Source organism: Microtus oregoni, unplaced genomic scaffold (genome assembly GCF_018167655.1).
Source record: "Microtus oregoni isolate MIOR12 unplaced genomic scaffold, Mior012 000027F_ref0000203, whole genome shotgun sequence".
Lineage (NCBI taxonomy): Eukaryota > Metazoa > Chordata > Mammalia > Rodentia > Cricetidae > Microtus > Microtus oregoni.
Window position 1 is genome coordinate 28,684,994 of NW_024543086.1, and position 12,615 is coordinate 28,697,608.

Below are 12,615 nucleotides of genomic sequence, written 5' to 3' on the forward strand. Positions count from 1 at the left end.
GGTCTCCAGAACTCCCCAAGGCTACAGGCAAACAGCAGGAGGTAGGGAGTGGCTGGAACATCAGGCAAAGGTCCCAAGATCTTCCCTTCCCCTCCATGGAGTGGGGGTAGTCAACCCACCCAGCTAGGGGGACCTTCTGCACAGTATGGCTGAGCTCCCTGGGACTTCAGCAGTCTGGCTTAGAACTGTACAAAGCCCTTACCTAGGGTGGGGGAGGCCCTGAGTTCCATCCCCAGTAGTAAGGGAGGACAGGCAGGAGAGAACAGGAAGGAAACAGCGATGTCACACGATGGCACCATCAGAAAGAGGCTTTCACACCCACATAGCCGTGCACGCCAAAGGCAGTGGTCTAAGAACAGAAAATGTCTGGAAGCCACAGTCAGCAAGGCTTCCTGCCTCAACCTCCTGACTGTGGCCATAGCTTCATTTGGTCTCTCTTCTCCACCAATAGACTGACCAGGAAATACCCACCTCTCCATATATTCGGGCAAGGGAGTGAACACTGAAGACAACCAAGTTCAAAGCCCCTTCTTGGGAGTCTGTGCAGCATCTCCACACAGGTCCTGTTGGGTCTCACAGACAAGGCTGAGTTGTCTACTGAACATATATATCCCAGAGTCCCCCAGCTGTTACAGGGTCTGCCCTAAAGTCTTCAGCCCAGGGGCTGGGCTGTCCTTCCCTATACAGTCTAGACATTTTGGTTACCTAGTCCCTCTCATCTACTCTTTGAGTCTCCGGCTGCTGCACCTGGTCCTCCTCGCTCCCTTCCCCTCCTCCACTCCTCAGGTGGCTCAGGGTCAGGTGCACTCTGGACCCTCCAAGTGTCCCTGCCTCTGGCTATGCTCTCCCACACAGCTATAACCTCCGCCGCCACCACACTTAGGAGCAGTCACATCCTGTCCTTTTTCTTGTCTTTGTCCAGACTCCATCCTGATTGTGGCAAGAGGAAGCCTAGGATGTATGAAGACTGTCAGCCAAGAAGCAGAGGCTACCTATGTGGATCTCAGGGGCCAGCTAGCCTAGACTAAGTCTGTAGCATGTAGCATTAAGCTCCGTATAGTATGTATTTTATAGGCCTCGACACAGGGCCCTTGTTTGGAAGCCTGCATGTGTAATTAGTACCAGCCTGTGATCACAGTGACAGCCAAACTGCGAACTGCACAGCGCTGAGCTTGATCAAATAAAAGAAACCACTCAACTGAGATCCCATGAGCAATGATGTCACAAGAACACAAATAGGGTTTCGATGGCAATGTAAGCCACAACTAAATGACCCAATTCCCCTCACACCTTCCAACTTGAAGCTGTCACCGCAGGTGGAAGAAAGGAAGGGGTGGCACCCGCACTCCTCACTTGGTACCCCCTCTCTCCCAGCATCCCACAGCATCCCCGGTCAACAAACAAGGAGGGTTTTGTTCAGAGGATGAATGAGGACAGCTTTCTCCTTGGCATTTTATTAAAACTTGAAAGCCGTGGCTTGTTGCCATCGATGACGCCTGTGGGCTCCCCACAGCCAAACCTTCAAATGCCGCTTGTTAGCAACGGTCATCTTGCTGTGGCTGAATATTCAGCAAGCCTGAAGTGTGGGTCACGAAGGGTTTTCTAGAGTAACAGAGCAACTCGAGATTCTTTGGGCAATGCCTGGAAACACAACACAAGGCCCTTCTTCACTCTGAATCGTTCACAGAGTGACCAACATTTTATTTGTTTAAAAGTAGATAACACCAAAGTTATATATGGTACCCAAAATTCATTGCAAAAATGATGGCCAGTGCTTCTGGATCACCGCATGAACAGCTCAGACAATGGTTAGGACTGTATGTTAACCAACATGCAGTTCAGGGTCAGGCTGACTTCACGCACTACTGTTTGCAGCGGTTCCTGTGTGGGACACTGGCTGGGCTGTGTCAGACAGAGTGGTCACCCTAGGAGTCCTGACTTGTCTTTGGTGTCCTCCCATCTGGTCCGCTGATACTGAAAACCAGGCTGGTGCCACACAGCAAGCTCATCTCTAGAAACTAAAATCAAGCTTCAGGTTCTGTTGCGGGAGTTCAAGCTCTCAACACTGTAGCATGGGCTCAAACAGGGACACCCTCATCCCCATAGACAAGCTTTTCAAAACCACACAAGTCCAGGTAGGCAGTAGACGAAAGCACCTGTCTGTTGAAACAGAAAACAACGTAGTAGGTGCAGTGGTGTGCGTCTAGAGCTCTGGGTATCTGAGAGGCAAAGGCTGAAGGATCACTTGAACCTAAGAGGTCAAAGCTGGGTTGGGCAACAAAGCCAGACTGTACATCAAAAACGAAAACAAAACCAACCAAAAACACACCAGCAAATGGAAAAATGAAGGGTGTATTATGATCACAAAAGTTATTCTAGAAAGGTCTCCCTGCCAAGGAACTCCCACGTGTTTTAAGGACAAGAACTCGCAGAAACCACAAGGAAGATGCCTGCACCCATGAGTGGGGCTGAGGCAGGAGGGGATGCGATTAGACCCAGCCTGACTGTGGCCTGCTCCATATGTGTCTGGTGGGTGTCGGCAGCCCTTCTGTGCACTCGGCAAACGAAACCAAACCTAGGAAGTTAAAGCAATTCTGAGGGCCCGAGAGCCTGCGATTACAGAACCACAAAGTCTTTAAGGCGAGGTCTCTGCCATCAAGGATGGGGAGAGACAGAAAAGATCAGGCCAGACGGTGAAAAATAAGGCAAACTGGCTTCCAGGTTTAAGACCGCCACCAGGAAGGTCCACCGAGGAGGAAGAGGAGCCAGCGAATGGCAAATCAGTGGAGAGGTAAACGGGGTAACAATCACAGTTAGTGGGGTGACTTGGGCAAGCGATAAGCCCTTGAAACATCAAGGTCCATGTCTTTGCACGTGCAGGGTGTGACTCCAAGCAGCAATTTCTGGGGTTTGGAGGTTTGTCACTTTTTTGACCTTTCCCACCCACCAAAGGACACGACGCTGGAGCCCATGAAGAGATGAAATCAAGGAAGGTGTCTCTTCTGGGTGGGCTGGGCAAGGGTCAGGTGACTTCTGGTAACATGTATCTAGCATCTCCCCTATGGCTGGCTGGCCAAGTCCTACAAGCGCTTGTACGTGCCCAGGAGCACTTTGCAGTTGGGGCAGTAATGGTCCACATCTTGCAGGGCGTCTACGCAGAATGGGATGAAGCAGCAGCCGGCGACACACCTGGGAGGACAGACACACATAAGGAGCATGCCACCAACACCAAGAACCCCCGTGCTGGAGCCTCCTGAAGGGTCTGCGGCGGGCCGGTGTGGAGCTGAAGACCTGAGCTGGTAGAATCTGTCCCTGTAGGCACAGAGCCCAGCACCTGATCCCCAATATCAGGTGTGCAAGCCTATAACCCCAGCACTCAGGAGATGGAGGCAGGAGAAGCAGAAGTTCAAGGTCATTGCTGACTCCCTGGTGAGTTGGAGGCCAGCCTTGGATATATGAGACCCTGACTCAAAAAGGAAGGGGGAGGGTCTCTGCAAAAGTAATTAAATATCTTGATACAGGACCACCCTGGAAACTCGAGGTGGGCCCCTAAACCCAAAGATACTATCCTCTCAAAAAGCTATGACATGTGGCAGAGCCAAGCACGGTGCTACACACCTGCCACCCTATCACCAGAAAGACAGAGGCAGGAGTCAGCCTGGCTACACAGTGAGACTCACAAAGCAACAAAACCCCGGCACTGAGGATGTAGCTCAGTGGTAGAGCACTTGCACAGAATACGGGAGGGCTCGGCTTTAGCACCAGCACTTAAAAGAAAAAGTTAGGAGGAGCATTCTGGGGCTGTAGCTCCCTGGCAGATGGCTGGCCCACCATGCACAAAGCCCTGGGTTCCATCCTGAGCACCACATAAAACCAAACATGGTATAGGGCTGTAATCCCAACACTAGACCAGTAGAGGCAGGAGGACCAGGAGTTCAAGGGCATCCTTGGGTACAATGTGACTTCAAGGCCAGCCAGAGCTATATTAGACCCATAAAGGAGGGGGAGGAAGAGAAGGTCATCATCATCATCTCAGATGAGGGTGGCAAGCTGCTCTGTAAAGCGCCACAGTCCATGTGTTTGATGTTAGATGGCTCGTGGCCTGCGTTTTGTCTGGTAGCATGAACATGGAGCGCCAACAAGTGAGGCTGGCAGCACCCAGGCAAACTTACACAGGAGTGGGCAGGGTTTAGCCTGGGGGCAAAGTAGACTTCTGGGGTCCAGTGATTAGGAGATCCCCTTCCCCAGATGACTCCTCCCAACATCCATTTTCTGCACATGGATGGTACTTCCTACAGACTCGGACTCAGGGTGGAAACACGGCCTGCTGCTGACTGCTCACTCTTCTCACCTGTGACATCCCCTGTGACCCCAGACACACTGACCTCATCCACACCACACCCCCAGGAGACAGGAAGGGAAGTCGTCTGCCTCCAGGGATCACGGTGAGACTACCTCCCAAAGTTATTAAAAGTTGGGAGATAAAAGGCAGAAAGTCAGCCTTGACTTCAGGCTCAGCCGAGGATGAGCTTGTGCTGCCTCTTACCAGTTTCAAAGATAAGAGTTTTAATACAAAAAAGTTTCAAAGCAGCCAAAGTACCCTCCTTCCTTTCCTCTTTGAGACAGGATCTCACTGGGAAGCCCTGGCTGACATGAACTCCCTATGTAGATCAGGCTGGCCTCAAACTCTGATCTGCCTTCCTGCACCACCACAGTGGGCTGCTTTGTTTTTTATGCGTCTTTTTAGATAGCCCAACCTGGCCTTGAACTCACCTCAGCCTACCTGCCTACCTGTCTTCCGTGGCTAGGATGGCAGATGTGCGCTATTGGGCCCAGCAGCAATGTGTGGTACTGGGAATGGAAACCAGGCCTCAAATGCGCTAGGCGAGCTTTTCACTCCTGTTCTCTGCAGTATCCCCAGTCTTTATTTTACTATTGTTTTGGAAACAGGGTCTCATGTAGGCCAGGTTAGCCTCAAATTCCCTATGTGGCAGAGGCTGGCCTTAAACTGTGGATTCTCCTGCTCAGGCATGCTGAGCACACCACTACACACATCTTTCTTTCTACTTTGTGGACAGAGTCTGGTTCCCTTGCTCGGGCAGGCCCTGAGCTGGTGATCAGCCTGTGTCACACTTGAGCATGGGGATGGCAGACCTGGTCGCTTAAGCCCAGAGAGTGGAAGTGAGAGCCCACAGTGGAGCTGAATAGGCAGGTCGGAGAAGGATGGGTGGACAGGCCTGCGTGGCCCACTCCTTCCACAGAGAACAGAGGCCGAGGGCTCTCTCCACCCAGAGTCACAAGCGGAAAGTGAGGAGATGTACGTCAGTCACCGAGCAGCTGAGGTCCCTGCTCCTCCAGGCGAAAAAACGCAGCAGCGGCTTCCTAAGTGACGCACAGGCCAGAAAGGGTGAGGTTCCTGCTAGTATCTGCTTTAGGAAAACCATGTATTTGCTTTTGCTCGGATTTCTCCCCCAGAGCACAGACTAGCATGGCTTTTAGTGCAGACATAAATATTTATGTAATTCCCTGCTCTGGCAATGGGAAATCCCAGAGGTTGTAAGGGAGAAGCATGGCTGACAAGAGGCCTATAAAGTGTGTTAGTGCATGAAATGTTTGGAGCTTCTCTCGAAGTCATGCAAAAATTATTATTTAGGTCATGAAATTCTAGAAGGAAAAGAAGCCCAAGGGCCTCTCCCTCTGCAGATGTGAACAGCTGTTCAGCAGGTCTCTACATGAACACATCCAGCGATTTCCACGCATGTTTGAGCAGAGTTCCCAGCTGGGGGCAGGGGTAACTCCTGGTGGCTGCCCTGTGGGGAGGAGGTGCTGTGAACTTCTAGAAAGCTGAGCCCAGCTGTGCTGCTCCAGGCTTTCATTTTTAATTCATTCATTCATTCATTGTGTATATGTGAATACCTGTTCACAGTGCAAAAGTGGAAGTCGGGGGACAACTTTTGGGAGTCAGGTCTCTCTATGTGGGCTCTGGGGATCAAACCCAGATGGTGAGGCTTGGTGGTAAGCACCCTTACCTGCTGAGCCACCTGGACAGCCCTGTTTTGTGTTATTGAGACAATCTACCTTCACCTCCTCCTGCTGGTGCTGGAATTACAGCATATGCCACCACACTCAGCTTTACACATCCTAAAACAGGCTGAGCATGCAGAGACAGGGAACTAGCCTAGCAGCTGAGTACCCTAAAAACAGAAGGAGGAAAATTCCTACAGGTATCTGGGGGTAACTCAGCCAGTGGGGAACTTGCCTTGCAAGCATCAGGACCTGAGTTCAGTTCCCCTGAACCATGTGGTGAAAGGAAAGAAATGACCACGGAAAGTTGTCCTCTGACCTCGACACGTATACCATGGTATACGTCCATGAACACACACACACACACACACACACACACACACACACACGCACGCACAAGAAAGGATAAAAAGGGAAGTCATTTTAAAAATTATCTGTGAGGTAGTGAAGAACCAGGCTTATAATCCTGGGGTTGGGATTGTAGAGCAATGAGAGCTTGTCTCAATAGACAGACAAACTGCTAACCTTGGCCTTTCTACTCACACAAACACACACAGTCCGCCAATGCACAGAACAGCCCCTGCCAGTCTGAAGAGAATCTCCGCAGAGTGGGCGCACTCACCCCAGCAGACACAGACTGCCACAGGACAGCCAGGTGAGGGCGCCGGCATTGTAGGACAGCTGGGTCACGATCATCTTGCTGCAGGATGGGCAGCACATCTGGACAGGGCGGTCGAAAAAGGAGACGGGCTGCTGCACATACACCGTCTGCACGGCAACTGATGGAGGAAGATAACGCTATTCAGTGAACAAGCAGAAGAACGCTTGCTTACGTCTGCACATGAGAACTGGGGTTGCAGCGAACACCCCAGAACCTAAGCTCATAAAGGTGGTTCCCAAGGACGAAAGGAAAAATGCACTGCAGTTGCCTGGTCAACCACAGCTCAGCCTACAAGGGAAGCAGATTCTGACAGACACTGTGCTGAGTGAAATAAGCCAGTCACAAAACGACAAACACTGGGAGACTCCAGATGGATACAGAAACCCACTTTAGTCATTGTCTGGGGTCCAGACACTAACAGTGGACAACATGTCTGCCTAACACTACTGAGCCATGCTTTCAAATGTTTAAAGAGGTAGGAAGAACTTAAAGTTGGGAAGGGGACAGCTAGCAGAGGGCAGAGGGATGTGAAAGGGAAATGGATATGGGTGTGATCAAGACTACAAATAAATATATATGTATGTATATATATGTATATGTATGCATGAACATATATACATATGTATGCATGAAATGTTCTAAAAATAAATACAACTATTTTTTAAATGGAACAATTAAAATGGTCGATTTTTAAAAAACTATCTTTTGTGGTCATAAGATCTCACCATGTAGCCCACACTGCCTTTAAAACTGTGATCCTCCTGCCTCAGCAGCCTCCTCAGTTCTGGACGTTCAAGAATGTACCACTATACCATGCAGCCAGATGATAGATTTTATGCTGTATCTGTGTGGACACACTGTTTAGGAAGGGATGGGATGAAATAGTCTCTCGATGTAGTCCTGGAACTTACTACATAGACCAGGCTGAACCTGAATTTGTGGCAATCCTCCTGCCTGTGCCTCCTAAGTATCGTGCATGTTTTAAAACACACATACGCAGGAAAGAAAGAGAAGGAAGAATGATAAAGCGGACGTAGAAACGGTGACAGATGTCCAGCGTTTCCTGAGAGGTTTTAAAAGTCTACAGAAAAGAGATGAAGACTTTGTGTCCTGCTGGCATGTCCTCGCTCTCCTAGACCTCCTGTCCTGTGGGGTCCTTATTGAAGACACAGTTCCCAGGCTCTGGGCCTAGAGCTTGGACCAAGCATGAGCAGTAAGGTCCCCAAACTGCTTCTTCAGCTCTGCAGACAGCTCTACTGAGGTGGTTTGCAGAAGGTATTAGAGAAGCAGGGCATGCTGGGGTTTAGGCCTGATTCTCTACAGCCAAGAGTGGCTGCTGGAAGGTAAGAGGAGAAAGAGTGAGGTGGGGATGTTCTGAAGGTGGTGACTGCCTTCAGTACAGTACAGGGTAAACTTGAGGACTCATGAATTCCTTCTCTGCATAGCTGGAGAAAATTAAGTATTCTCTGCATATTTAAGTGGAAGGAAAAATTGCTATTAGGATTCTGGGAGGCAGGCACTGTCTATAGTCTCTGGTAGCACCTAATGTAAGATCACTGCCAACATATCTGTCTCCCCCCCCCCTCTCTCACACACACACACACACACACACACACACACACACACACACACGCCACGACTCCTGGTTAGACTCTGACCCCTGAGGATAATGGTATAAAATGTTTACCAATTGCGAAGCACAAACCCACAGCCAGGAAATTGAGCTGACACACAGCTCAAACACTGCTATGAGAACCATAAGCCACGAAACAAGACATTCATGGAGGTCAGGTGTACACAGAAGTTTCTGTCCTGCCTGGTCCCATAGTCACTCAGTTCCAAAGAAACACAAAGAGGCTTATATTAGTTATAAACTGGCTGCCCTATTGCTCAGGTTTATTACTAACTAGCTCTTACAACTTAAATTAACCCATAATTCTTATCTATGTTTAGTCATGTGGCTTGGTACCTTTTCTCAATAAGGCATTCTCATCTCTTCCTGTGTCTGGCTGGTAACTGACTCTCTGCCTTTCCTCTTCCCAGAATTCTCCTAGTCTGGTTGGTCTGTCTATACTTCCCTCCTGGCTACTGGCCAATCAGCATTTAATTAAACCAATATGAGCAACAAATTTTTGCAGTGTGGAAGAGCATTATCCCACAGCAGTCAGGACACAATCACTAGTGACAGAGGTCCTGAAGCTGCTTCAGCTGTGTGCCTGTCAATGACTCCCTCCACTGCTAGGTCCTTGGAAGGCCATTTATACAACCTGGAATTGGGGGACTAGGGACTACTGAGAATTAACTTGCTATTACCAAGACCCTGCTTCCAGAAAGCAAGAAGTATACCTTACTTAGCTATACAGAAATTTGGATTAAGTAATTTTTGTTCTGGTTCAAGAATAAGTTATTTCGCCGGGCGGAGATGGCGCACACCTTTAATCCCAGCACTCGGGAGGCAGAGGCATGCAGATCTCTGTAAGTTCGAGGCAAGCCTGGTCTAGAAGAGCTAGTTCCAGGACAGGAACCAAAATCTACGGAGAAACCCTGTCTCAAAAAAAAAAAAAGAATAAGTTATTTCTTGATCACTTGGTCTAAAAGAGACTAAAGTAGAGGGCTGTTGACACGGGCAACTGGCTGAGTGTCTAGTATGTGCAACCCCAAGGATTTCATAGACTGGGCATGGTGACGCAGGGTTGCAATCCTGGCACTCAGGAATTAGAGGTAATAAAACCAGGAGTCCAAGACTAGCCTGGTTTAGTGAGTTCCAGACCAACCAGGGCTACATAGTAATAACCTGTGAGCTCCCTCTTCAACCCAAGAATTCAGAACTGGACACAATGACCAGTTTCTTTATCAGGTTATGGCTCTGGCTTGACCCAGGAAGTTAATTTTAACAGAATGACTCATAAACTCAGGGACATGCTGATGAGGAAACTGAGCCATTAGAAAGGTGAGTAAGGGAACTGGAAATGTTTTCTTCACTCAGCCATTAAAAGCATTAGTTGCTCTTCCAAAGCTCAGGTTCTATTCCCACACCCACATGGTGGCTCACAACCACCTGCAAATTCATTCCCAGGTGACCCAAAGACTCCTTTGACTCCTTCTGGTCCCCTTGTGTGTCAGTCATGCAAAATGGTGCACATCCACCCATCCATCCATGCTAACACTTGCATACACACACACACACACACACACACACACACACACACACACACACACACACTTACTTTTACAGATTAGAATAAGGTGGCTAGCTCCTGCGGCTGACCTCTGGCCTCCACAGGTAACACACACAAACAAAACTAAAGCAGAAGGGCAGGGGACCAGCTCTGCTGGCCTGAGTCACAGGCTTGCTCTTTCAGATGGTTCTCATCAGCTTACAATGCTGAGTAGGTGCACACACGCACACACCTGGCCATCAAGGACTCTGCAGAAGCCACCCAAGGGTCCAGGTGAAATCCTGCCCCCACAGAGGGGCAGCAGCTTGGCCTCCCTTTGCTCACCCAGCACTGTGCCCACACCAGCTGGCCTCAGGACAGGAGTTCTCTAGTCACCCCTGGCTCTAAACTCAAACACTCCCACTCCCAAGTTCTCTCGGGCAAGGGGCAGTGGCAAATGCTATGAGCCCAGCAGGCATGTGGAGGCTCCTATGTATTTTGTTGGTTTTGGTTGTTATTTGTTTTGATTACATTTATTATTAATGTCTGTGCATGTGTATGTACACACATGTGCATGCATGCAGAGATTAAAGAATAACTTGGGGGAGCTGGTTCTTTCATTTGGGGAGAAAACTCAGGCATAGCAGCAAGCATCTTTACCCACTGAGTCATCTTGCTAGCCACTAAATAGGGAAATCACAGGTCTCAATAATGGGATGTCTGAAATATCCTATGAGAAACCCAGGGTGGGGTGGACGTCACAGTGCTTGTCACTTGGCTTTGATACTTTGGCACCTTGCTGTTGTCCTCTACCTCAGGGTCCACAGGTTTGGTGACTAAGGACTTGGGTGACATACATACTTGCATTGGCATTGGGAACAGGCAAAGGCTGGGTGTAGTACGAAGGTGGATTCATGCCCTTCCCGTCTGGGCCTGTAATGAGTCCTGTGGCTGGCCCCGGCATAGGTGCTGGGGGTGTTGGGTAGTAACTGTTGACACCCACTGTCTCTTCATAGGATGGGGGTGCGGTGGGCATTGCAGAAGGGCCTGCGGTCGCCTGGTAAGGTCCTGGAGCCGACATTTTACCTAAAGCAAAAACAGAAGACACCATAAGAAATTCAGCTGACCTGGGGGTGGGCACATGCCTGAGAGCCCAGTACTAGGGAGGTGGAAGCAGACCTTGAAGATCATCCTTCGCTATCTAACAAGTGCTGGAGACCAGCCTGAGTGACTTAAGACTCTATCTCAGAAACAACACCAAAGGGGGCAAGGAGAAAGAAGATGCTCACACGCCACTGCCCATCCCATCCCTCACAGCACAAACTGAACAACCAAGGAAACTATCACCTTCACAAGGACCTTCCAAGTACAGACGGAAAGTAAGTTATTACCCATAAAGACCAAACCCTTAACAAGCTGCCTCTGATCTGAGGAGCCTCCCCTTCAGCCCACACACTCCAAAACAGCATTTCTTCTATTTAACAATGTAGGTTTTCACTAATTGACTTGAGTCTTAGAAATGATGGCAGCTTTTAAATGCCAACCATGAGAAGGCGCAAGTAAAACCTGGTGCCCCAAGACACATGACAACCGATACCAGGGGAGAGAAATCTAGAAGGGTACAGGAGGGGCGCTTTGAGAGGCTGGCCATGCTCTCTTTTGTTATGTGGGGTTTTTTTTTTCACTTTAAAAAATCTCAATCGAGAATGGATTATTTATGTTCTTCTGTTCTGTTTGTTTTCCAGGTGAATGTGTACAGGGTACGGTGGCCCACACTGTAATCTCAGCACTGGGGAAGAAGAGGGAAGTCCAAGGACAGCCTGAGCTAGGTAACAAGGTGAATCTGCCTCCTTTTTATTTACTTTAAAAATATTTTTAATTGTGTGTGTTTCTGTGCATGCATGAACACAGTGCCAGAAGAGGCCATCAGAGGCTCTGGGGCTGGAGTGACAGAGTTTTGAGCCACTTTTCATGGATGCAGGGACCTTAACTCAGATCCTCTGAGAGAGCAATGTGTGCTCTTCAAGCCACTAAGCCATGGGTTGAGTCCTAGCGCCTCCGTGTAAAGGAGAAACTAACTGCTCTTTCGAGGACCAAGGCCACACAAGGCTCACAGCTACCTGGAACTCCAGCTCCAGAGGAGCTTTTCCTGGCTTCTGCAGGTACCGCACACACGTGAAGCATAAACATATACGCAGGAAAACACACAAACACATCACTGCTTTATCTTAAAATGAAGCATATTAGTTGGAGGTGTGGCTCTGTTGGGAAAGGGCTTGCCTGGCATGCATGAGGCCTTGGGCTCACTTGTAATCTCAGTACTTGAGAGTTAGAGAGACAAGCAGGAGGATCAGAGTTTAAGGTCATCATTGGCTATAAATCAATTCTGAGGCCAAACTGGGCTACATAGGAAGAGCCTGTCTCAGAACAGCCCAAAAGTGAACCCCCATCACATTACTTCCCACTTAGAAAGTGGAGCCCCAGGGTAGCTAGGGACATGGTGACTTCAGTGAGGGAGAGGGTTTTCTGCCCTTGGCAGAACTGGTGCCTGCCTGGACTGCTACCCGCCCGGAATTATACTCCAGAATCCAGGCTGTGCCCTGGCCTGCTGATGCTCGGCAGTCACGGGGCAGCTGCGGGGGGACACAGGGCCCCACTTTATGTGGTTGTTTCCCAGACAGGACACACGGGCAGCCAGGACTGAGGACGGTGTACCACAGCATCGGGGCTGGCCAGCCCTGCTACCTCCATCCACGGAAACCAGCTCCTGTT

At 49.5% G+C, this 12,615-nt stretch overlaps 1 protein-coding gene across 2 annotated transcripts in view; it reads right to left on the reverse strand.

Annotated features, from left to right (window-relative positions):
* Window positions 1–1,677: 1,677 nt before the first annotated feature.
* The window catches only part of Litaf (lipopolysaccharide induced TNF factor), a 35,238-nt gene continuing 24,300 nt past the window's right edge, over window positions 1,678–12,615 (reverse strand). For both annotated transcript variants that reach the window (XM_041676553.1, XM_041676554.1), the window contains exons 2-4: window positions 10,705–10,929; window positions 6,647–6,803; window positions 1,678–3,189 (exon numbers count right to left, since the gene is read on the reverse strand). In XM_041676553.1, the coding sequence (XP_041532487.1) occupies window positions 3,081–3,189; window positions 6,647–6,803; window positions 10,705–10,924 (486 nt within the window). In that variant the 5' untranslated portion in view covers window positions 10,925–10,929 and the 3' untranslated portion in view covers window positions 1,678–3,080. The remainder of the gene's footprint in view (window positions 3,190–6,646; window positions 6,804–10,704; window positions 10,930–12,615) is intronic.